A 26,439-nucleotide genomic window follows, 5' to 3' on the forward strand; every position below is an offset into this window, starting at 1 on the left:
TATTATATGTATTTCTGTGTAGTCGTATACCCAAAAATATGCCTGTGTGTTATGTGATTGGGAAGAGGTGTGTATTTAGGATTACATATGTGAATATGAATATCAGAAATATACAGAAAAATATGTATGCACATAAATATATTTGTGTATGAATATAAAGGATTTCTGTATCCATATATGTTTTGTGTGAACTTGTGTGTGCAAAAAATATGAAGAACCTGTGAAAAATTAAGAGGCACCCAAGCAGGGCAGCTGAGGGGTGGAGCTAGAGAGCCTGAGAGGGTGGAGGTGGGAAGTACCTGCAGAGGAAAAGACCACCTAGAGTTTCCAGAGATCTAAATTTTGGAAAGGAGAGGAGCGGCCTAGGAGTGGCTCCAGGGCAATGGAGGCTGGCCGCATAGGGTTTAGGAGGAAGGGGAGGCCTCTTCACTAACAGGAAACTAAGAGCCTAGTCCTATGCAGAAAGAGGGAGGAGACTACTGCATCAGTAGCGGCTGGTGGGAGACCCATGTGCCAGAGAGGCAACCACCACAAACAAGGAGGCAGAGGGCCCTTGAGCCCAGCGCTGAAGACACCGCCCATCGCCATCCTCCTCGCCTACCACCCCCCGCCCCCGACCTACTAAACACCTCGCCGCCTAAGGATCCTCCCCTTCCAGCTCTTGCAAACACCCGGCTCCTCCGGAGCCTGCGGATCCTTCTTGGACGCAGGCTCACCGCAAAGGAAGCTGCGAGGTGCCCGATTTGCACACGTGAAGCCCGAGATCCGGGGCGGTGGACGCCAGGCAAGGCAAGGCCATTGGTGGGCGCTGGGATGGAGAAGGGGGATGGGATGGACTCCTGCAGGAGATAAGGGGTGGAGGCGGGCGCCGGGGTGGGAAGGGGGAGTGCAATGGGCAGTAGGAAAGGGGAATAGCGTAAGGAATCAGGCAAGACATTGAAGGTGAGCACGGAGAGGCGAGGGCGCTGGGGGCCAAGAAAGAGAGTGGGGGTGGACGGGGGCGTGTGGGTAGCAGACTGGGGTGCTCAGAGCAGGAGGACAGTGCATGCGGGTCAGGGCGGTGGAGGGACAGGGGTTTTGCAGGGGATTGAGAGTGGGCACCAGTGGCGGGTGACGGAGGCTGGGGTCTCTGAACAAGGAGGTAGCCCGCCCCCTCCTGCAGAGCTCCTAACCCCAGGCAGCACCACTGCCGCTGCCGCCTTCTCCCGCAACCTCAAGGAACCTAGAAGGGAGAGCCCTTTCAGGCACACAGCCAGGATTTCCAGCATTGCTGCCAGGCTCATGGGGAAATTTTAGGCGCTGGCGCAGGGTACATGGAGACGACGCTGTCGGGAGAACTTCACCTTATGGCATATTGAATGTTCCTCTCTTCTCTTCTCTCCTCCTCCTTGCAGACATGAAAACCCCCAACTCGCAGGAGGCCGAAGGGCAACAAACCAGGGCAGTTGCAGGACGGGCCACTGGGTCTGCAAACATGACAAAGAGAAAAGCCTCCCAAAAGAAACAGAGAGGCAGACCTTCGTCCCAGCCCCGCAGGAACATCGTGGGCTGCAGGATTTCACACGGATGGAAGGAAGGCGATGAGCCCATCACCCAGTGGAAAGGAACCGTTCTGGATCAGGTGCCTATAAATCCTTCTCTTTATCTGGTGAAATATGATGGAATTGACTGTGTCTATGGACTGGAACTTCACAGAGATGAAAGAGTTTTGTCTCTTAAAATTCTTTCTGACAGGGTGGCATCATCTCAAGTCAGTGATGCAAACCTTGCAAATACCATAATTGGTAAAGCTGTGGAACATATGTTTGAGGGTGAGCATGGTTCTAAGGATGAATGGAGAGGAATGGTCTTGGCCCAAGCACCTATCATGAAAGCCTGGTTTTATATTACCTATGAGAAAGATCCTGTCTTGTACATGTACCAGCTTCTAGATGATTATAAAGAAGGAGACCTCCGTATCATGCCAGAGTCCGGTGAGTCTCCTCCAGCAGAGAGGGAGCCAGGAGGAGTTGTAGATGGCCTGATAGGTAAACATGTGGAATATACCAAAGAAGATGGCTCCAAACGGATCGGCATGGTCATTCACCAAGTGGAAGCCAAACCCTCTGTGTATTTCATCAAGTTTGATGATGATTTCCATATCTATGTCTATGATTTGGTGAAAAAGTCCTAACTGTTAGGGTAAACTTTGCCACATTTGTGAAAACAAATGTGTACTTTGTAGACATGCAAAATAATGTTACTTTTCAGTGTATTGAAAGTTTTAGGGTCCCTGTTAATCCGACATCTTTGCCAGCATAACTGTTGTTTTGTCCTGAAAAATACAAATTTATGTGGCCATGACATGCTGTGTGTAAGGAATTTGTCATGTTGAAATGATTGGGTGTGTTTGGTGGCTAGGGCATGAAAGGAAGGAACAGCTGTAAATTCAGGCTGTGAATAAAGTTCAGCTAGTATCATAATCAGTCATCTAAAAATGGAATAGGACTTAGCTGGTCTGGTCTAGGGAGGGGGGAGGAGAAGGAACTAGAGATGAGCTGTGGGGGAAGGGAGAAGGGGAGGTGGCTGCTTAGCAGGAGGTGGGGAGGGGTCAAAAATGGAGAGGCTCCCTAGCGGGGCGGGATGACCTAAGAGGGGGAGGCACACAACTGGGAGGGGGTGAAGAATAACAGAGGGAGAGTGAGATCTTGAGGCTTAGAGGAAAACAGACAGAATAAAATTGAGTAGAGAGGGACACAAGGACGTTTAGAAGAGATCCAGAGCAAGGGAGAGAAAGATGAAGTTGGCAGAGATCTGGGGAGAGGCTAAAAGGATACTCAAATGGAGTTCTATGCATGAGTGAGGGGCCAGAAGGGGAGGGACATCGAGGAAAGAGGAATTCTAAGATGAAAGACTGACAGAGGGAGTGAGAATACAGACAACAAGATATGGGGAGTAGGATCCATGAAAGATGGGAAGACCCAAGGAAAAATAGGACTTCTGGCAGTATCCAAATTGCCCTCCCTAGCTCTGTGCCCAAAGAAGGTGGCAACTGTCAAAGAAACCAGGTGGATTGGAGCTTCCCTAGGACATTTTGACAGGAATGTCTCAAGAGTTAAGCAGGAGCCAAGTTTATACCTAAAAGCCTTTTATAATATCAGGGAGTTCATGCCACACCCGCTGAGCAGAACCCAAACCCTCAGCCTAAACACACTAACATGGCACTCCATAAGCAGGGGCCTGTGGGCAGCTTCCTCGTATTTTCCAGAGGACCCAAGAGCAGTAAATCTCAGACCTGAAGGCCTTGGTTCCCTTCGCCTACACTGAATAAACGATTCTTGTGGGGAACAGGTCAGTGGGGTGCTCAGAACTTAAGAGATGTGCCACCTTGCATTTGGAAAGCATTTTATCAGGAAAATGGAAACTTGCTAAACCCAGGTACAGCACTCTCCTCACTGTTCTTCCTCCTCCTGGACTATACCTGGCCTCCTTACAGAGGAGGGGCATCAGAGGATTGAGCTCATTGTTTCTCTCTCGGGTGTGGGGAATACTTGACTGTCCATGCTTCTTTCAGCAGTTGCCTAAAACCACAGGTGGCTCCACCCAGTGCTTCACCAGATGGAGGTCTGCTGCCTCCAGATGCCCCATTCTGGCTATATCCCGACAAAGCCAGTGGCTACTGGCCTTTCACAGGTACCTTCTGACCTGTCTTGCCCACTTCACGCACACGGGGAGCTGTGATGGAAATTTGTGCAGCTCTATTTCCAGGTGAGATAGATGGCATGAGCAGTTGGGTGGGGAGTTGTGACTTTGTATAACTAAGTCCTTCGACTGTATCGTACCACATAGGTGGTTGGTGGGGAGAGGGTGTTGTAACCCCCAATAAGTTCCCTCAGAGATACAATGTCCCAACACATGGGTCTTTGTCCTTCTCTCCTTCTTTCCTTTCCCTGGTCCAGCTGTGGAAGTTTCCTTCAAAACCCTCTCTCTGGTTTTCCCACTCCACACTTCACTGAAATATACCCCTACCCTCAAAGAAACAGTTCTGGTGACTACCCAATGCCCAGGTTTCCTTAACTCCAGGCATAGCAGGGAAAGAGGGAGGCAGGGAACTTCCAAGAGTTGAAAGAAGTTGGTAATTCCAGTTCATTCTCTCTACCCAACACGGCCTGAAGTTGTTTGCCTCAAGAATTACACAAGGCAAGCCCACCTCACCAGAACAGGGATAAGTTTTCTTTTATACAGCACATAATTCAGTCTAGCAAACACCTGCAGGCCACTCATGGGCCAATTTCAGCCCACTGTCATATTTTGCTTGATCGTCATGTTTTTATCATTCTTCATTTTAAAATTAGCTACTTAGACATTTGGGGGATTTCACATTTCAAAAATCCACATTTCTGGCTTACCTGAAAAAATAAAAACAAAAACAATAGACCAAGGATTAGGGCCCACATTCCAACAATGATACAAGCAGCTGGCTCTGAGGAAGGGCTCAGCCATTTTAGACTCAGAATGCTCTCTCAATGGGGCCACACCCCCAGTTGGCCTGCTTCGCTCTAATAAAATGCCCAGTTGTCTCCTGGAGGCACTTGCATTGGTAGTTTTGGGGCTAGACCCAGGGAAAACTGCCTAGCCCCTCTTTGGCTTACTTTAACCCAACTTGCTTTTTAATTTATTTGCTCTATTTTCATATCACCAATACTTAGTTCAGGTGGTCTCTCTGCCAGGCAGTCTTCTAGACACAGGTCCTTATGATATGGTTATAAACAAATAAATAATCTTATCTTCATGGAACTTTCATATTAGTGTGGGAGACAGACAGTAGCCAAGAGACAATAAGTAAAATATAAAGTATTTTCCAAGTGATGAGAGTTAGGAAGGAAAAAATAAAGCAAAGAACAGGGAGACTTAAATTCCAGGGAGGAGGCTGAACAGAGGGCCTCACTGAGAGCCTGGTTTTTGTGTAAATATCTGAAGGCAATGAGAGAACTGGCCCTGTGGCTGTCTGGGGACGGAGCATTCCAGGTAGCAGGACAGCAAGTGCTGAGGTCCCAAGGCAGGAGTAGGCCTGGCATGTTTAAGGAACACTGAGGATACCAGCATGGCTGGAGCTGAGTGAGCAAGGTAGAGAATATCAGAAAGTGAGTTCAGAGAGGTGATGTGGATCTGGGAGAAGCATATAGCTTGGAGCCTCGGAGGGCCTAGAATGGAATTTGACTTTTACACTGTGTGTGATGGGGAGCCATTCGAGTATTTTCAGCATAAGCACAACATGATTTGTCTCATATTTTAACAGGATCACTGGAGACTCTGGAGTATAGTCTGTAATGGGGCACAAAGATGGAAAACAGGAGATCAATTCGGGACTATTCCAATAATCCAGGTAACAGATATGATGGTTTAAACCACTCTGGCAGCAGTGAGTGCAATGTGAAATTGGTCTAATTCTGTCTATATTTTGCAGTGTATCTTGCCTGATTTGTCCTTAGACAAGATATTTGGTGGAAGAGAGGTGTCAGTTACAATGCTAGGCTTGCTAATATCCTTGAGACACACAATTTCCCAAATGAAAATACAGATGAAGCATTTGGGCTCTTCCTTCCTTAGACTGAGTGTATAATTCTGATGAAGTGAGATTGAGAAACTGACCAAGAAAACCTGTATACATTCCTACTGTTGCTTCACCTCCTTGGAATGTTCCCTTCTCCTTCTATTGGAAACAGGTAAGAAGTAAAAGTTGCTATCATGATAACAGCAGCAGGTACCCCAAACAGAGTTTATCATGGGTTTAAATCAGTTAGTACAGAATTTAACATAATTAGTTATTTAAAAGGAGGCTGGTTTTGGGCAGGTCTTAAACTTTCTTATTTGTATAGATGCATTTACTAATGTAGAATTGTTTTAAGTGCATTGCCTAGATCACATTCCATCCCCCTTGCCCTAGCCCAAATGATATTGTCCTTTCTGGGTTAAAATGGAGGTAGGTATGATATTAGTGATTAATTATCAGTTATGGGATCATACAATCAGTCTTGGTTTGGGCATGTATTACATTTAAAGGAATATTGTCAGATTCTCCCAACCCTTTCCCCCAGGAGACAACTACAAAGTGCCGCTTTGGAACGGCAAAAGTTTCCTTTCATGTCTTAGATATGACAGTACATCCCCTAATGACCCAGGTCCTGTATTTATCTTGAAGAAGTAAGGTCAGGTCATGGCATACCTATAATGGTTGTTCCTTCCCTTCCAGAATGAAATTGTGCCACAGCTCATCATAATTTTTTGGTTGAGGTTCCAAAGGACCAATAATTAAAGCCCTTTTTCTCCATGCAAGTTTGTAACCATTTGAGAGACAGGCAAAATAATGACACAAATAGAGGTCAAAATATCTCCTTTATAATTGATAAAAGATGGATTGGAGGACATACTTAGCTCTCAGGACACAAGTATTTCCTCATACTTCATCCTGTCACAGGCAAAGCTGGATATAACTACAGGTGCCACTGGCCCACAAAGTTTTCTCTATGTTTTAAATAAATTAGATTGTGCCTAAAAGAGATAAATACAAAAAACAATGCAAAAGTTTTCTGACATGTCCAACCTCTTAATCTCACCAGTTAAAGAAGTCACTGGGAGATATGAAGCCAGGGGAATGAGGGTCCTAGTTGACAACCACTATACATAGTACTTGATAGAAGAAACAAAATGAAATCTCTTTTTCAAAAATTATTTTTATTTTCAAAAAATATTTCATTTTATTGAAGCATATAATTGGCATATAACATTATTTAGTTTCAAGTGTGCAATATAATGATTTGATTTTGTATATATTACAAAATGATTTTAGTAGTCTAGTTAATATCCATCACCATTCATAGTTACTATTTTTTTCTTGTGATGAGAATTTTTAAGCTCTACTCTCTTAGCAGCTTTCAATATGCAACACAGTATTATTAATTATAGTCACCTTGCTGTACATTATGTCTATATGACATTTATTTTATAGCTGGAAGTTTGTACCTTTTGACCCCTTTCACCCATTTCACCCACTGTTTCTTACATTGTGCAGTTAATATGTTGTACAACATACCTGGGCACAATTTGCAATGTGTTATAGTTTAAAGGATTAATATTTTCAGTGTGGCTTTAATGTCATTTTTTTTCGACATCTTTATTGGAATATAATTGCTTTACAATGGTTTGTTAGTTTCTGCTGTATCAAAAAGTGAATCAGCTATACATATACATATATCCCCATATCCCCTCAAATCAATTTGAGAGGATTCTGAAGTAAGCCATGAACTGCCTAGTTCACTCCTTAAAGAAAAAAACAGTAGATATTGAAGGAGGGCCCTCACGAAGTGGGCATGACTCCTCTGGCTCCCCTATAATCTTCTTGTATCCATCATGAAGGAAGAGAAGTACACCACTAGTTGACCAAAAGAGTGGCTAATAAACTCACTGGCTTAAAAGAGTAAAATGTAGGTAGAGGAAAACTCTTTTGCTAAATCACTTTAAAATGTTGGATAAAATATGACAGATCGGGCTTCCCTGGTGGCGCAGTGGTTAAGAATCCGCCTACCAATGCACAGGACACGGGTTCGAGCCCTGATCCGGGAAGGTCCCACATGCCGCGGAGCAACTAAGCCCCGTGCGCCACAACTACTGAGCCTGTGCTCTAGAGCCCTCGAGCCACAACTACTGAAGCCCGTGTGCCTAGAGCCCATGCTCTGCAACAAGAGAAACCACCGCAATGAGAAGCCTGCGCACCGCAACGAAGAGTAGCCCCCGCTCACCACAACTAGAGAAAGCCCATGTGCAGCAACGAAGACCCAACACAGCCAAAAATAAATAAATAAAATAAATAAATTTATTTTTAAAAATATGACAGGTCTCCTTTTAAATATATAGCTGAACTTTAAAGGTTGTGAAACAAATCCCCAAGGGCCAACGATGAAGAAATAACTGAAAACAAAAGCAGTAAGCACATGACATGATGCTTTGGCAGCTGGGGAGAGAAATGTGTTATCTCAGTAACTAAAGGATTTAGAATAGAAGATAAGGCCTTAAGTTGATTAAATTGGGTGTTGGGAATGAAGATTTCCTTGCTGTCCTTTCAAATCTCCACATAATAGCTGGAGTGATCTTTTAAAATATAAATGGGATTATATCACCTTCTTGCTTAAAACTCTCCAAAGGCTTCCTATTGCAGTTGATATATAACCCAATCTTCTTGCTTTACCCTGCAAGCCCTAGATCATGCATTCTCAGCCAGGAAGACATTGCCCCCAAAGGGGAGAAAATTGATCCTTGGTATGGGGGGGGTGAAAAAAATCTTGGCTATTACAATGGTTTGTGGCCTTCCAAAGCTCAAAATCTTATTCCTTAGAATTTAATTACTCTCACTGGGTTTTCTTAGACATAGCATGAGCAACATTGACATTGAGTACATAGAAATATACAAAATATATGCAAGATCAGTGTTACAAAATCCTAGCAAAAATAATGGCTGTGATTGGAGGGCTTTCAATTCATTGCTCATTCCTGAAGTCATATCCTGTGAAGTGACCTATGTGTGCCTATTGGCTGCCATTGAAGGCCTTTATATTTTGTCCTCTATGTCCTTGTATATGACTTGGGCTTTGAGAATTAAATAAAAATAGTATTTATTTAATTCTACAAAAGTTATTTAGCACATCATTTATTATGTCAAATGATGAAAAGAAAAAAATGATGAAAAAAATGTCAGTGATATATGAATGAATATCTAGCAGCTAGTTAAAACTTATTTTCTCATATCAAGCAAAAGTTAAAAGTTGAATTCACTGAAAATAACTTTTAAGAAATTAAAAATTTCAGTTGTTTTGCTTTGGCTAGAAAAATAGGTTTTGAATTATTTAAAAATTTTGATTACACTTATGTATATAAATTGCTAAGTTGCAATTCATAGATTTTATACATTATAATTTATATAAGTAAATAAATTCTATTAAAAGTCACTCAACAAATACAGTTGTTACATGTTAACAGTTTGTGAATTTTAAATTTAACTTCTATCTTCAAATTTCATTTATTCTTAACCCTACATAAGCCTTGCTATTTTTTATGTATGTGTGTATTTTTATGTATAAAGCACAGATGCACATACATTTATTAAACAGACTCTTTGCCATTTCAGATACCTTCCATTTCAAGTATTAGAAAACCCAGACTCAAACTGCTGTACCTATAAAGAAGTTTCTTATCTCATAACTTGGAGTCACAACTAGGACTCCAGGAATGGTATGATCAGCAGCTAAATGAAATGATCAAAGGGCTCAGAGTATTCTCATTTCCTCCTCTGCCATATTCAATGTGCTGGTTTTGCCCTCAGGCTGGTTACACAGATTCCAAGGGTCATATACAGAAATAGCATCACCCTAAAGAAGAAAAGGAAACATCATTTTCTGTTTCCCTTACGAATAAGTTTCTTTCAGAAGTACCCCAACATATATCATCATACTTAATTGGCCAAGATTAGATCATATGCCAAATGCTAAGCCAATCACTTGCAGGGGGAATAACATTATCACAATTAGCTTAGAGTAACCTTTTAGAGTGGGATGAATATTGAGAAGTCAGTGGCCATGACCACCTACAGGTACAGAATGTGTCACTAGGACAACAGTCTCCCTCTTTTGCTTACCTTGGCTGTGATCTCTTCTCTGTGCTGCTTTGTCCTCTGTCTCCAGATGATGATAAGGTGAATAGAGCAGCTTGATCTTCTTATCCTCTCAGCTTAACTCATGTCCAGTGGACAAGATCACTTACTTCATACCCAGGAGTTTGTGCAAAATATCATTGTGCCTCATTGGCTCTGACTAGGTGGGGTGGCTAGTCTTAAAACAATCACTCTGACAGTATTTCAGTTCTCTGAAAGGGCAGACTTAGGTTGTTCCCAAGAGGAAAATGGGCACACTATTATCAGAAGAGGTGTGATTGAATGCTAGGCTGCAATACCACGTGATGCTCCAATTCAATACATTTTGCTGCCCATCAACCATATGAACCATTCTTGCCATTTACACATGTTCAAAAATGTCTCCATTGTGTTCTTTCATCAATTACCGATGAAATATGAATTGCCACTATCTATTTGGAAAATATCTTTGCAAGAATAACTGCTTTAAAAAATTTTAAGGCCATAGACTATTTACAATTTTTGAAATTTGAATAAATTGGAAAGAAAATGTGTGGCCTTTTGTTGTCTTCTTTTTTTTCAACATATTCGTGAGATTCATTCAAGTTGTTGCATGTAGTTGTAGTTTGCTCATTCTCAATCCTGTATGATATTCCATTGTATGAATGAATATACTACAACATATGCAGTCCACTGTTGATGGAAATTTCGGTGATTTCCAGTTTGGAGCTATTACAAATAGTTGAACACATATTTTTTAATAAATATAGAGTTTTGGATTTTAGTGATAGACTAAGCAGTTCAAAAATCTTTCTCATTAATTAAACAATCAAAGCTGGATGAAGTTAAAACAATAAACTCAAAGGTATCTGAGAACTAAGAAGATAGGAAATAATTACCAAGCCAAGATATATGAGAGAACAGGTCCAAAAGACAGTGAATTTGGTGGATGTTTTTCCCTTGAGGAAATGTAACCACTTTAGAGGGAACTGCTGAAAGGCTTAGAACAGGAGAGGTTATGACTTCTTGTTGAAGCTAAGGATACAGAAATTGGAGTCCAGAGCCCCGGTAAAACTCCTTCACTTTTGCTTGGGACTCCAAGGGTAAAATCCTAGGGATAAAAGTTAGCCAGAACTAAATAAACTCTCCCACAAACTAAAGCATACCTGTAATTTGCTATCCATAAAAAATTGTATGAACTTTTATTTGCATCAGCTCTAGATGTGAAATTCTTTTTTCACACTCGATATTAACATTTTTATACTTTGATCATTGAATCAAAATTTTTTATTGATGTTCTCTCCCTTTTAGTAATTATTTTATTGTTTTAATCTTAGCTGCTCTGTTAACATTTAACCCATCATCTGATTCAGATACTATACGTAACTATTAAACATTCAGGTTGTTCACTGGGTTTTGGTTTGCTCAGTTGCTTTTTCTTCTGTATTATTTTGCTGCATTTTGCATTTTAATAGATCTGTTGATATTAGAATAAATTCAGTGTAAAATTTTCCTCAATTTTGTAAAGTCATTCTAGCCTTCCTTAAAGAATACTTCTGCAACGAATTATAAAACCATCATTTTACCTAATTGTTTCTTATAAACTTATTTTTTTCCTGAAGCTATCTTTTCTGATAAGTAGATCAAATTACCAGTTATTGTGGAAACATAATCCCAATGTTCAATAATGGCAGAAAAGTTAAATTGTGGTCCCTGTAAAACTGAGTTTTATGGACCAAAGGCCATATATGTAGTAGGTACTCAATAAATATTTGATTAACGAATAAGAGAAATAATAGTTTTCAAAATGTTTAATATCCTTAGAAGATGCATACTCTATATGGAAAAAATCAGGGCATTAACTTGCCTATGCAAAATGATCCCAGTTTTGTAAGAGCCTAGAAAATGGCAAGACAAATAACGAGTATTAATATATTGCTGGGAGCCCTAGGGAATGGGAGCTAGAATTGCAGTTGATTGTTTTCTTCCTATCAATTTTCCGAAATTTACACAGTGTTAACATTGTGGAAGGAATTCATTTGCAATAGAGTAAAAGTAAAAGAAGAAGAAAAGGGGGGAAATCCTTAAGAAGTAAAGTCCAGTAATGACCAGTAAGGAAAGATTACACAGAGATTGGGTCAAGATGGCAGACTGAGCACATTTCTCCCTTCCTACCACAAATTCCTGTAAATGACAGGAAAGGCATATTTATGTATAAAGAATAAATACATAAGGGCACTGGGAAAAAGAAAGAAACACATTCCTGGGAGGTGGAAAGCAGATGGAGCAGGGCCACTGACAGGGTGGAGGTGGAGGTGAGCACAGGAGCCAAAGGGCCCTGAAAGGGAGGGGGGAGAGAGGAGGGGGCAAAAGGGTGGAGGATTGTAGGCCCAGCTGCTCCAGATTTGGGAAGGGGGCGGGATCGGGAAACGAGGAGCACCACCCATGCTCAAAGCACTGGTGGGCTTGAGAGTTGCGGTGGGGCAGGCAGTGTTTGGCAGGAAGGGGAGGCCTCTCTCCTGGCAGGAAGCTGCGCTACGGAAAGAGGGAGGAGACTACTGCACCAGTAGCGGCTGGTGGGAGCCCCATGTGGCAGAGGGGCTGCCACCACCAAGGGGGAGGCGGAGGGCCCGAGAGCAGAGTGCTGAAGACACGGCCGCCATCCTACTCGCCAGCTCCGCCGCCCTCCTAAACACGCTCGTCGCCTAAGGATCCTCCCCTTCCAGCTCTTGCAAACACCCGGCTCCTCCGGAGCCTGCGGATCCTTCTTGGACGCAGGCTCACCGCAAAGGAAGCTGCGAGGTGCCCGATTTGCACACGTGAAGCCCGAGATCCGGGGCGGTGGACGCCAGGCAAGGCAAGGCCATTGGTGGGCGCTGGGATGGAGAAGGGGGATGGGATGGACTCCTGCAGGAGATAAGGGGTGGAGGCGGGCGCCGGGGTGGGAAGGGGGAGTGCAATGGGCAGTAGGAAAGGGGAATAGCGTAAGGAATCAGGCAAGACATTGAAGGTGAGCACGGAGAGGCGAGGGCGCTGGGGGCCAAGAAAGAGAGTGGGGGTGGACGGGGGCGTGTGGGTAGCAGACTGGGGTGCTCAGAGCAGGAGGACAGTGCATGCGGGTCAGGGCGGTGGAGGGACAGGGGTTTTGCAGGGGATTGAGAGTGGGCACCAGTGGCGGGTGACGGAGGCTGGGGTCTCTGAACAAGGAGGTAGCCCGCCCCCTCCTGCAGAGCTCCTAACCCCAGGCAGCACCACTGCCGCTGCCGCCTTCTCCCGCAACCTCAAGGAACCTAGAAGGGAGAGCCCTTTCAGGCACACAGCCAGGATTTCCAGCATTGCTGCCAGGCTCATGGGGAAATTTTAGGCGCTGGCGCAGGGTACATGGAGACGACGCTGTCGGGAGAACTTCACCTTATGGCATATTGAATGTTCCTCTCTTCTCTTCTCTCCTCCTCCTTGCAGACATGAAAACCCCCAACTCGCAGGAGGCCGAAGGGCAACAAACCAGGGCAGTTGCAGGACGGGCCACTGGGTCTGCAAACATGACAAAGAGAAAAGCCTCCCAAAAGAAACAGAGAGGCAGACCTTCGTCCCAGCCCCGCAGGAACATCGTGGGCTGCAGGATTTCACACGGATGGAAGGAAGGCGATGAGCCCATCACCCAGTGGAAAGGAACCGTTCTGGATCAGGTGCCTATAAATCCTTCTCTTTATCTGGTGAAATATGATGGAATTGACTGTGTCTATGGACTGGAACTTCACAGAGATGAAAGAGTTTTGTCTCTTAAAATTCTTTCTGACAGGGTGGCATCATCTCAAGTCAGTGATGCAAACCTTGCAAATACCATAATTGGTAAAGCTGTGGAACATATGTTTGAGGGTGAGCATGGTTCTAAGGATGAATGGAGAGGAATGGTCTTGGCCCAAGCACCTATCATGAAAGCCTGGTTTTATATTACCTATGAGAAAGATCCTGTCTTGTACATGTACCAGCTTCTAGATGATTATAAAGAAGGAGACCTCCGTATCATGCCAGAGTCCGGTGAGTCTCCTCCAGCAGAGAGGGAGCCAGGAGGAGTTGTAGATGGCCTGATAGGTAAACATGTGGAATATACCAAAGAAGATGGCTCCAAACGGATCGGCATGGTCATTCACCAAGTGGAAGCCAAACCCTCTGTGTATTTCATCAAGTTTGATGATGATTTCCATATCTATGTCTATGATTTGGTGAAAAAGTCCTAACTGTTAGGGTAAACTTTGCCACATTTGTGAAAACAAATGTGTACTTTGTAGACATGCAAAATAATGTTACTTTTCAGTGTATTGAAAGTTTTAGGGTCCCTGTTAATCTGACATCTTTGCCAGCATAACTGTTGTTTTGTCCTGAAAAATACAAATTTATGTGGCCATGACATGCTGTGTGTAAGGAATTTGTCATGTTGAAATGATTGGGTGTGTTTGGTGGCTAGGGCATGAAAGGAAGGAACAGCTGTAAATTCAGGCTGTGAATAAAGTTCAGCTAGTATCATAATCAGTCATCTAAAAATGGAATAGGACTTAGCTGGTCTGGTCTAGGGAGGGGGGAGGAGAAGGAACTAGAGATGAGCTGTGGGGGAAGGGAGAAGGGGAGGTGGCTGCTTAGCAGGAGGTGGGGAGGGGTCAAAAATGGAGAGGCTCCCTAGCGGGGCGGGATGACCTAAGAGGGGGAGGCACACAACTGGGAGGGGGTGAAGAATAACAGAGGGAGAGTGAGATCTTGAGGCTTAGAGGAAAACAGACAGAATAAAATTGAGTAGAGAGGGACACAAGAACGTTTAGAAGAGATCCAGAGCAAGGGAGAGAAAGATGAAGTTGGCAGAGATCTGGGGAGAGGCTAAAAGGATACTCAAATGGAGTTCTATGCATGAGTGAGGGGCCAGAAGGGGAGGGACATCGAGGAAAGAGGAATTCTAAGATGAAAGACTGACAGAGGGAGTGAGAATACAGACAACAAGATATGGGGAGTAGGATCCATGAGAGATGGGAAGACCCAAGGAAAAATAGGACTTCTGGCAGTATCCAAATTGCCCTCCCTAGCTCTGTGCCCAAAGAAGGTGGCAACTGTCAAAGAAACCAGGTGGATTGGAGCTTCCCTAGGACATTTTGACAGGAATGTCTCAAGAGTTAAGCAGGAGCCAAGTTTATACCTAAAAGCCTTTTATAATATCAGGGAGTTCATGCCACACCCGCTGAGCAGAACCCAAACCCTCAGCCTAAACACACTAACATGGCACTCCATAAGCAGGGGCCTGTGGGCAGCTTCCTCGTATTTTCCAGAGGACCCAAGAGCAGTAAATCTCAGACCTGAAGGCCTTGGTTCCCTTCGCCTACACTGAATAAACGATTCTTAAGGGGACCAGGTAAGTGGGGTGCTCAGAACTTAAGAGATGTGCCACCTTGCATTTGGAAAGCATTTTATCCAGAAAAATGGAAACTTGCTAAACCCAGGTACAGCACTCTCCTCACTGTTCTTCCCCCTCCTGGATTATACCTGGCCTCCTTACAGAGGAGGGGCATCGGAGCACTGAGCTTAATGTTTCTCTCTCGGGTGTGGGGAATACTTGACTGTCCATGCTTCTTTCAGCAGTTGCCTAAAACCACAGGTGGCTCCACCCAGTGCTTCACCAGATGGAGGTCTGCTGCCTCTAGAAGCCCCATTCTGGCTATATCCCGACAAAGCCAGTGGCTACTGGCCTTTCACAGGTACCTCCTGACCTGTCTTGCCCACTTCATGCACACGGGGAGCTGTGATGGAAATTTGTGCAGCTCTATTTCCAGGTGAGATAGATGGCATGCGCAGTTGGGCGGGGAGTTGTGACTTTGTATAACTAAGTCCTTCGACTGTATGGTACCACATAGGTGGTTGGTGGGGAGAGGGTGTTGTAACCCCCAATAAATTCCCTCAGAGATACAATGTCCCAACACATGAGTCTTTGTCCTTCTCTCCTTCTTTCCTTTCCCTGGTCCAGCTGTGGAAGTTTCCTTCAAAACCCTCTCTCTGGTTTTCCCACTCCACACTTCACTGAAATATACCCCTACCCTCAAAGAAACAGTTCTGGTGACTACCCAATGCCCAGGTTTCCTTAACTCCAGGCATAGCAGGGAGAGGGAGAGGCAGGGAGCTTCCAGGAGTTGAAAGAATTTGGTAATTCCAGTTCATTCTCTCCACCCAACACAGCCTGAAACTGTTTGCCTCGAGAATTACACAAGGCAAGCCCACCTCACCAGAACAGGGATAAGTTTTCTTTCATACAGCACATAATTCAGTCTAGCAAACACCTGCAGGCCACTCATGGGCCAATTTCAGCCCGCTGTCATATTTTGCTTGATCGTCATGTTTTTATCATTCTCCATTTTAAAATTAGCTACTTAGACATTTGGGGGATTTCACATTTCAAAAATCCACATTTCTGGCTTACCTGAAAAAATAAAAACAAAAACAATAGACCAAGGATTAGGGCCCACATTCCAACAAGGATACAAGCAGCTGGCTCTGAGGAAGGGCTCAGCCATTTTAGACTCAGAATGCTCTCTCAATGGGGCCACACCCCCAGTTGGCCTGCTTCGCTCTAATAAAATGCCCAGTTGTCTCCTGGAGGCACTTGCATTGGTAGTTTTGGGGCTAGACCCAGGGAAAACTGCCTAGCCCCCCTTTGGCTTACTTTAACCCCATTTGCTTTTTAATTTATTTGCTCTATCTTCATCTCACCAATACTTAGTTCAGGTGGTCTCTCTGCCAGGCAGTCTTCTAGACACAGGTCCTTATGATATGGTTATAAGCAAAAGAAATAAATAATCTTATCTTCATGGAACTTTCATATTAGTGTGGGAGACAGACAGTATCCAAGAGACAATAAGTAAAATATAAAGTATTTTCAAAGTGATAAGTGTTAAGAAGGAAAAAATAAAGCAAAGAACAGGGGGGCTGAAATTCCAGGGAGGAGGCTGAACAGAGGGCCTCACAGAGAGCCTGGTTATTGCGTAAAGACCTGAAGGCAATGAGAGAAGTGGCCCTGTGTCTGTCTGCGGAAGGAGCATTCCCAGTAGTGGGACAGCAAGTGCTGAGGTCCCAACGCAGAAGTAGGCCTGGCATTTCAAGGAACACTGAGGATACCAGCATGGCTGGAGCTGAGTGAGCAAATGAGCAAGGTAGAGAATATCAGAAAGTGAGTTCAGAGAGATGATGTGGATCTGGGAGAAGCATATAGCTTGGAGCTGAGTGAGCAAGGTAGAGAATTTCAGGAAGTGAGTTCAGAGAAGTGATGGGGATCTGGGAGAAGCTGATAGCTAGGAGACTCAGAGGGCCTAGAATGGAATTTGACTTTTACACTGTGTGTGATGGGGAGTCATTCGTGTATTTTCAGCAGAAGCACAGCATGATTTGTCTCATATTTTAACAGGATCACTGGTGACTCTGGAGTATAGTCTGTAATGGGGTACAAGGAGGGAGAAAGGAACATCAAATATTTCAGTGAAACAGAGGAGAGACCTAGAAAGAGATTTGAATATAAGAAACTGAAATCATAATAGAGGTGACATTTCAGATGAATGAGAAAAGACATTTTATTCAATAAACCGTGCAGTATTAATCTATTTTCCATATGCTAGTAAATACACTCCATTCCCTTCATCATACGTTGCATACAAAATAAATTCCAAATGATTAAAAAGTTAATATTCAATTTAGGAAATAGCATTTATAAAATTTTAAAATAAAATTGAATAGAATGTATTTTTTCCAATGGAATTGGTGAAAATTTATTTTAAAACTAAAAAATTGACAGATTTTGATGGAAATTTTGATAAATATTATATTAAAATATGAATCCCCTAATTTGAAAAAATCATGCTATACAAAGTGGGACAAAATAAGATTAGGCTACTAACTTGGATAGTGAAAATACAAGAAATAAATAAAAATATTTTCAATAAGAATAAAACAAACAGCCCATAGAGAACTTAGCAAAAATTATGAACAGACATTTCCAAAATAGGAGATCATATGGTCAGTAAGCCTGCATTATCTTAATCTGCTCCCCATTACCTTACTCTATCCTTTCCATCCACATATCTTCTAACATGCTATATAGTTTATTTAGTTAATAACTAAATAAACTATAGTTAATTTTTTCTCCTTGACAGAATATAAGGTCCATAAGTATTTGATTTTCCTTCCTTTTTTTTTTCACTGAGGTATCACAGATACTTAAAATAATATCTAGCACGTGGTAGTTGCTTAGTAAATATATCTTGGCTTTATGTCTCACTAGGAATCAGAAAAATGGAAATTGAAATCACATACGCTTTTATATGCATCAGATGAACAGCATGTTGAAGTTCAAAAATATTTGTTGTCATCCAGATGAAAAGTGGGAGATCCCATCCACTGTTGGTGGGAGTTCAGTTGGAGATAAGTTTGTCATTACCTAGTGAGTTTGAAGATGGCATATTTCCAACAATTTTACTGTTATACATTGTTGGAGGACAGTATTGTACGGATCTCTGTACATTTTGCAAGCAAGGTAATGAATGGTTTTGGTTTGCCACATTCCTTTCAAGGATGTTGGAATAACAAACATCTTTGTGAGATGGGATAGTGGTTCCCTCTGTAGCAATGAGCAGGAATGCTTACTGCAATATAATAAATATAATGTCTCCTTCCAGAACAAGAGGAAGGCATGTTCACTGCCCATTATAAAAGATTAAGTTAATTAAACTAGTTTCCTTTCCTCTAATGCAATCTACTGTGTATACATGTGTCCCATGCCCACTTCCTATCACCCTGTGTTAAGTGGGACTCAGGGATTCAGTAAAACTGCTTATCAGTCTGACTATGGCTGTTGCTGTGAATAATAAACTGTTAACAAGGAGGAATTGAGGAAATTGTTGCAGGATGAATACCAGGAAGTAGCTTCAAAGACAAGCTGGAATCATGCATTATTTCTTGATAATTCAACTCCTGGTGAGACAACTTCCTCCTTAATCTGGTTATTAACCTCAGGCCCACTACATTGTAACAAATAGTACTAAGATTGATCCTAGGTAAGCAAAAGTTTTTGTATCCTTTCAGATAATAGTGACAGAAACACACAATGACCCAGGTTAAAGGAAGGAAATCACAAGCACCCCAGGCACAAACGAGAAGCCTTAGAACTTTTGGTAGCTGGCTTGGGAGATGAGAGCACTGGACAGATAATGATTGTAAATGAAGAATGTAAACAGCTGGGCTACTCAACCACAGCTGCTATACGTAGAAAAATAATTAGAGATGACAATGAGTCCTCTCTGTCCCCAATGGAGATCAGATGCCAAATGCATTCATCTGAGTAGGCTGGAGAATTTTGGTGAAGGGAGAGAATCAAACTTTTATGGCTCTGTTAGATATGGATGCCCAAGTCACTATTCTACAGGACCCGTGGAGGGGAACAGCATCCAGATTTGGGACGTAGGTTTTGGCCAGCTTTAGAATAGGAAAAACTTGAATATGACCTTGTGAATGAAACATTTGGGGCCAATTTTTTGCAATCTCGGTGTTACCTCCACATCTAAACATATAGTAGGAAAAGATGTTTGTATTTTCCTGTCCCATAAGTGCTAGATGAAACAGCCACATGTAGAGAAGTATTAAGTGGGAAACATGAATTGCTCTGCCACCAGCCGCTCTGGATCATCCTGGGTGGTTTCACACAAAGAGTATAGAATCCCAGGAGGAATAAAGATATTTACAGCCCTGATTAAATACTTAAAGGAAGCAGGGGAAGAAAGAAATGCAGGATCTCTACAGAACAGCCATGTATGCCCAGTGTAAAAGTTTAAGAAGTGCTGGAGGCTTATAGTGGATTATTGTCAAATAAATTCAATTGTTTCTTCTATAGTCTCAGCAATTGCATACAATGTGACTCTAACTGAATCCATTACACACACTATTTTGAACATTGGCAGCACCTTCTTTCCCATACTACTGGCACCTGAGGATCAAGATCTGTTCACATTTATGTGACAGGGCATCTCATACATGTTTTGTAGTATTCCTCTGGGTTACCTAAACTTCATTGCCATTTGTGAAAATCAGATAGGTCAGAAATTAGTGTAAGTGCTTATAGACTCTGATTTGTAAAGTTTTCACCTATATACATGATGTCCTGACGGCTGACCTTCAGAAGCTTCAGTTTTGTGTTGGTTGTGGTATTATGATAAATTTCCTAGGAAGAGTGGCTGAAAATCTTCAACAAAATTCAGTTGGCTGCTTGCCTAGTAATGTTTCTTAGGACTTTGCAGACAGATTCACGATACTGAGTCCTTAGGCAGTCAAGGAAAATTTGTTGTCTATTCAGTCCCCCACCACTAAAAAGGAGGTCTGTCACCAAGCTGGATCTCTCGGATATTGGAAACAGTTTGTGATTGTTTGGGCATTCTGCTTTGTCCTTTATATTAGCTAACCCATAAATTAGCATCTTTTGAGTGGGGCCCAAAACAACATTCTGCTATGGAAACTGTCCAGCAAGCTGTGTCATGCTTTATATCTTTAGGGCCCTATATTCATACTGACCAATTTGAGATTTAATGCTCTGTAACTGATGATTTTACAACTGGAGTCTCTGGCAAGGGGGAACATTCTCTGCCTGAAGATGTGCCTTGGGACTTTGGACTCATCTTCTCCTTGATATGTATGTTATATATGTATGTTAGATATATCCCTATTGAAAAGCATCTATTTTCAAAACTGAACAACTAAACCATGGAGGCCTTGTGTCTCTCTAGCCTCTTGTTCCCTTTACCTGGCCTCACCCTGACGGCATATGGACTTTACGTGAAGAAGTGGTTATTACACCTTCAGGGAAACTCTATCAACCACTCTGCCACCTGAAGTAAAACTACTGGCTGAGGCCTTTATTCATTTAGAGGTTCAACTAAATCCCTAGGCCTGGTTCACTGATGGTTTGGATAAGCTGAAACATGTTGGGTGTCTGCTGTGCTGCTACATATGTTCAATCTCACTACCAGCTCAGCAGAATTGAAAGCAGATGGTGGTCACACTCCTCAGTGTCCAGACTCAAGGGCATTTTCACAGGTCTTTGTAATACTCCCCTAGATGAAGTTTGTCCTATTTTTAATGACTCAACATTTTGACAATAGCCTAGTTGTTTGGTCTCTCACATGGAAAGTTACAGACTTGCAGACTAAATACATGCCTCTATGAGGCTTCAAACCATGGAATCAGAGGAGTGATATTACCAAGATGGTGACCGATTGTCCTAACTTCACTCCCATTCACAAGAAGAACAACTAGTCATGGACAAAACACCACTGAGAAAATAATAGAACATGGGATGAAACTGAAGAACCCCTCCTGTACCACAGAGATCAAAACAGTCCACACTAGAAGATTAAGAGTGGGTACATGCTGACTGCATTGCCAGTCCCCCAGGCTGGCACTGCACCACACTGAGAGATCTCACCAAGACTACAGTTCCTCCGGAGAGAAAGAGAGCCCAGGTTAGGCATCCAGGTCCCAGCGTTATGAGTTGCTTCTTGGTTGTCCCCACTCCGGTCTTGCCTCACAGGGATTGTGGAGGAATGTGTGTGGCTTGGCCACTGAGAATCTAGTTGTGATGGAGAAGGAGGGGGGCTTGCAACAACCAGCACATGGGTCTTGGCAGACTGATTTCCTCCCATAGCACCCATGTAATCGTCCCGGCAAGCAGCTTTTCTCATCTGCAGAAAACACTGTAGTGCAGTCTGACCAGGGAACTTGGCTGGGTGCAGGACTGCTTGATTGAAGCTCTCAAACAAAGAGCCTTGCAGGATCTGGAGCTCTGCCCGCCGTCTGCCCAGGTAGGGAGATAGTCATAGCCCAGCCCATGATTGAGTGTAGCTCCTGGCCATTCCCTGACCAGGAAGAATAAGTGGGAGCACCTGGGAGGCTTCTTGGAGCCAGCTTCCCTGCACCATCTGGCAGAGGAGCTAATTCATAGCCCCACATGCTGCTGAATGTAACTCCCAGCCCCACCCAAAAAGAAAGCCTGGCCAGAACACCTGGAATGCTGGGTAGCCCAGCAACGCTTGATCAGAGAACACAGCAGGCAGAGCTGAGCATCCACAGAGAACAGTCAGTGTCTCAGTTCAGCCAGGGAATTGGGGCATGGGTCAGCTTGAGTCAAGACCACAAACAAAGAGTCTTGCTGGCTTTGGAGCTAGTTCTCCCACTCTGCCCAGGCAGGAAAACAAATTCATAGCCCCACCCACTGTTGAATACAGCATTCAGTCTTCCCAGCAAGGGAACATAACAGAGCACACAGGAAGCTCTCTAGCCCATCCAACAGCCCTGCTTTTGGTTGCAGTTGAACAGAGACCACAGCCTGTGATTTTCCCCAACTTCAGAGCAAAACTGGTGGCCATGTCTGGCCTGGGAATTCAGTGCACAGTCTTGCCTAATTCAGGTTCCCAAACAATGAGCCATGCAGAACCTGGAGCCTGTTCAGCTGCCACAGCAGGCAGGGAAACTACTTCATAACCCCACCTACTACTGAGTATAGTACTCAGTCCTGTTGATCTAGGAAGCCTGAGCAGAGAACCCAGGCAACTGCAGAGCCCAGCCTACAGCCTTGCTTAGACAGTTAATCAAGCCAGAGTTCATATACAACTTTTCTCAATCAGCATCACCCTGTCTTGTCGTCAGAGCTTGGCAGTGGGCTCACCCAAAAACAGATCTTGGTAGCAAGCCCCACCTGCCCAAGGTCATTACCACAGATATATATACAGAAACCCAAACTGAACTGACAGGAGAACTGTCTCTTTCAAAGAGAACCTATAAAATCTAAAAGAGGAGACTGCTAACTCAAACACACAGATACCAACAAAAGGAATCAAGGATCGCAAACAATCAGAAAAACATGACAACACCAAAGAAAACTAATAAATCTCCAGTAACTGACTTAAAGAAATGGAGACTTTTAAAAAACATCTTTATTGGAGTATAATTGCTTTACAATGTTGTCTTAGTTTCTGCTGTATAACAAACTGAATCAGCTATACTTATACATATATCCCCATATCCCCTCCCTCTTACGTCTCCCTCCCACCCTCCCTATCCACCCCTCTAGGTGGTCACAAAGCACCGAGCTGATCTCCCTCTGCTATGCAGCTGCTTCCCACTAGTCATCCATTTTACATTTAGTAGTAAATACTACCAAATGTATGATACTATTCTACATACTAGATGTATGTCAATGCTACTCTCTCATTTCATCCCAGCTTACATTTCCCCCTCCCTGTGTCCTCAAGTCCATTCTCTACATCTGTATCTTTATTCTTTTCCTGCCCCTAGGTTTTTCATAACTTTTTTTTTAGATTCCATATATATGTGTTAGCATTCAGTATTAGTTTTTCTCTTTCTAACTTACTTCACTCTGTATGACAGACTCTAGGTCCATCTACCTCACTGCAAATAACTCACTTTCGGTTCTTTTTATGGGTGACTAATATTCCATTGTATATATGTGTCATATCTTCTTTATCCATTCATCTGTCGTTGGACCTTAGGTTGCTTCCATGTCCTGACTATTGTAAATAGTGCTGCAGTGAGCATTGTACTACATGACTCTTTTTGAATTATGGTTTTCTCAGGGTATATGCCCAGTAGTGGGATTGCTGGGTCATATGGTAGTTCTATTTTTAGTATTTTAAGGAAACTTCATACTGTTTTCCATAGTAGGTGTATCAATTTACATTCCCACCAACAGTGAAAGAAGGTTCCCTTTTCTCTACACCCTCTCCAGTATTTACTGTTTGTAGATTTTTTGATGATGGCCATTCTGACTGGTGTGAGGTGATACCTCATTGTAGTTTTGATTTGCATTTCTCTAATGATTCATGATGTTGAACATTTTTTCATATGTTTGTTGGTAATCTGTATATCTTCTTTAGAGAAATGTCTGTTTAGGTCTTCTGTGCATTTTTGATTGGGTTGTTTGTTTTTTTAATACTGAGCTGCATGAGCTGCTTGTATATTTTGGAGATTAATCTTTGTCAGTTGCTTCATTTGCAAATATTTTCTCCCATTCTGAGGGTTGTCTTTGCATCTTGTTTATGGTTTCCTTTGCTGTGCAAAAGCTTTTACGTTTCATTAGGTCTCATTTGTATATTTTTGTTTTTATTTCCAAGAAATGGAGATTTATGAACTATCAAGTAAAAAAAATTCAGAATAAATCTCATAAAGAAGTTTAATGAACTACAAAAATACACAAACAAATAAATGAAATTAAGAAAACAATGAACAAAATGAGAAGTTCAACAAAGAAATAGACACTACTAAAAAAACAGAAAACCTAGAGCTCAAAAATAAATGACAGAAATGAGGAATTCAATAGAGAGCTTCAAAAGCAGACTTGAACATGCAAAAGAAAGAATCAGTGACCTAAAAGGCAGAACTTTTGAAATTATTCAGTCAGAAGAGCAAAAAGAAAAAAGAATATAAAAGTGAAGAAATCTGGTGTGACTTATGGGACACAGACAAAAGAAACAATGTCCACATTATGGGAATTCCACAAGGAAAAGAGAAAAATAAAGGGACAAAAAGGATATTAAAAAGGATAATGGCTAAAGCTTTCTAAACCTGGGGAGAGAAATGGACATCCAGATTTATGAGGCCGAAAAGGCCCCAAATAGGTTGAACTTGAATAGAGCTACACTGAGACATATGATAATTAAATTGTTAAAACTGAAGACAAAGAATTTTTTTGGAAGAAGAGAAAAGAGATAAGTTATACATAAGGGAACCCCCCCAAAGACTGTGGGTGGATTTCTTAGCAGAAACTTTTAAGGTCAGGAGAGAATGGGATGACATATTCAAATATTAAAAGAAAAACTATCAACAAAGAATTCTTTACCAGGCAAGAAGTTCTTCAGAAATGAATGTGAGATAATGACATTCCCAAACAAACAAAAGCTGAGGGATTTCATCACCACAAGACCTGCCTTACAAGGAATGCTAAAGGGATTCCTTTGAGTGTAAGTAAAAGGGCATTTATTAAGATCACACAGACATAATAAAGTAGTGAAAAAATTAATGGTAATCGTAAATATAGAGTAAAAGTTAGATTATCTAATATGGTAATGGTGGTCCGTACTTCATTTACAACTCTAGTTTGAAAGATAAAAACAAACAGTATCTCTTAGAGGAAAACATACGCAGAACACTCTGAGAGCCCTCAGAAAAGCTTTTGCACAGCAAAGGGAACCATAAAAAGATGAAAAGACAGCCCTCAGAATGGGAGAAAATATTTGCAAATGAAGCAACTGACAAAGCATTAATCTCCAAAATATACAAGCAGCTCATGCAGCTCAGTATTAAAAAAACAAACAACCCAATCAAAAAATGGGCAGAAGACCTAAACAGACATTTCTTCAAAGAAGATATATAGATTGCCAACAAACACATGAAAGGATGCTCAACATCACTAATCATTAGAGAAATGTAAATCAAACCTACAATGAGGTATCACATAACTCCAGTCAGAATGGCCATCATCCAAAAATCTACAAACAATAAATGCTGGAGAGGGTGTGGAGAAAAGGAAACCCTTTTGCACTGTTGGTGGGAATGTAAATTGATCCAGCCACTATGGAGAACAGTATGGAGTTTCCTTAAAATACTAAAAATAGAACTACCATATGACCCAGCAATCCCACTACTGGGCATATACCCTGAGAAAACCATAATTCAAAAAGAGTCATGTACCACAATGTTCATTGCAGCACTATTTGCAATAGCCAGGACATGGAAACAACCTAAGGTCCAATGACAGATGAATGGATAAAGAAGATGTGGCACATATATTCAATGGAATATTAGTCACCCATAAAAAGAAACAAAATTGAGTTATTTGTAGTGAGGTGGATGGACATAGAGACTGTCATACAGAGTGAAGTAAGTCAGAAAGAGAAAAACAAATACTGTATGCTAACACATATATATGGAATCAAAAATAAATGTTCTGAAGAACCTGAGGGGAGGACAGGAATAAAGACGCAGACATAGAGAATGGACTTGAAGACATGGTGGGGGGAAAGTGTAAGCTGGGACGAAGTGAGAGAGTGGCACTGACATATATACACTACCAAATGTAAAATAGTTAGTGGGAAGTAGCCGCATAACACAGGGAGATCAGCTCAGTGCTTTGTGACCACCTAGAGGGGTGGGATAAGGAGGGTGGGAGGGAGATGAAAGAGGGAGAAGTTATGGAGATATATGTATGCATATAGCTGATTCAGTTTGTTATACAGCAGAAACTAACACAACATTGTAAAGCAATTATACTCCCATAAAGATGTTAAAAAAATAAAGAGAGGATACAAGTCCTAGCTTGTTCTTTCTTAATGCACTCCTTTAGTGCCTTCCAATTCCTTCCCTGGAATGCTGATACCCCACATGGCTATCCTGATGGGTTAGAGACAGGTGGCTGCCCGCATACCCAATAGTGGATCAATTCCTTTGCTGAGCGTATGAGTGGGCCCACTGTAGGAAGGTATTTTCTCTTCATGTGTCCATCCTGTGACTGGAAACCACAGAAGCAGCAGAACTGTAAGGTTGAAAAGGCATATACTGTATGGAAAGTTCTTCCCCTTCTGTTAAAAGTTATAGTCAGCCCTCCATATTCATGGGTTCTACATCCTCAAATGCAAAGGGCTGACTTACTACAACATTTTATATAAGGTGCTTGAGCATTTGTGGAGTTAGGT

General features: G+C 42.4%; 2 protein-coding genes across 2 annotated transcripts; both read left to right on the forward strand.

The window, feature by feature from the left end:
* The first annotated feature begins 635 nt into the window (after nucleotides 1-635).
* Nucleotides 636-2,343, forward strand: LOC132513037 (spindlin-2). The gene is made up of 2 exons (XM_060137255.1): nucleotides 636-789; nucleotides 1,395-2,343. Exon 2 carries the CDS (start codon nucleotides 1,397-1,399, stop codon nucleotides 2,171-2,173), a length of 777 nt encoding a protein of 258 aa, XP_059993238.1. The 5' UTR covers nucleotides 636-789; nucleotides 1,395-1,396; the 3' UTR covers nucleotides 2,174-2,343.
* A 9,790-nt stretch (nucleotides 2,344-12,133) lies between these two features.
* On the forward strand, nucleotides 12,134-14,186 carry LOC132513313 (spindlin-2). Its single transcript, XM_060137516.1, has 2 exons — nucleotides 12,134-12,518; nucleotides 13,124-14,186. The coding sequence occupies exon 2, from the start codon at nucleotides 13,126-13,128 to the stop codon at nucleotides 13,900-13,902; it is 777 nt and encodes a 258-aa protein (XP_059993499.1). The 5' UTR covers nucleotides 12,134-12,518; nucleotides 13,124-13,125; the 3' UTR covers nucleotides 13,903-14,186.
* Nucleotides 14,187-26,439: the final 12,253 nt, after the last annotated feature.

Source organism: Lagenorhynchus albirostris, chromosome X, assembly GCF_949774975.1.
Source record: "Lagenorhynchus albirostris chromosome X, mLagAlb1.1, whole genome shotgun sequence".
NCBI lineage: Eukaryota > Metazoa > Chordata > Mammalia > Artiodactyla > Delphinidae > Lagenorhynchus > Lagenorhynchus albirostris.

Bases quoted from the DNA above. Each gene is read 5' to 3' on its own strand.
- LOC132513037 (XM_060137255.1), top strand. From the start codon at position 1,397: ATGAAAACCCCCAACTCGCAGGAGGCCGAAGGGCAACAAACCAGGGCA.
- LOC132513313 (XM_060137516.1), top strand. From the start codon at position 13,126: ATGAAAACCCCCAACTCGCAGGAGGCCGAAGGGCAACAAACCAGGGCA.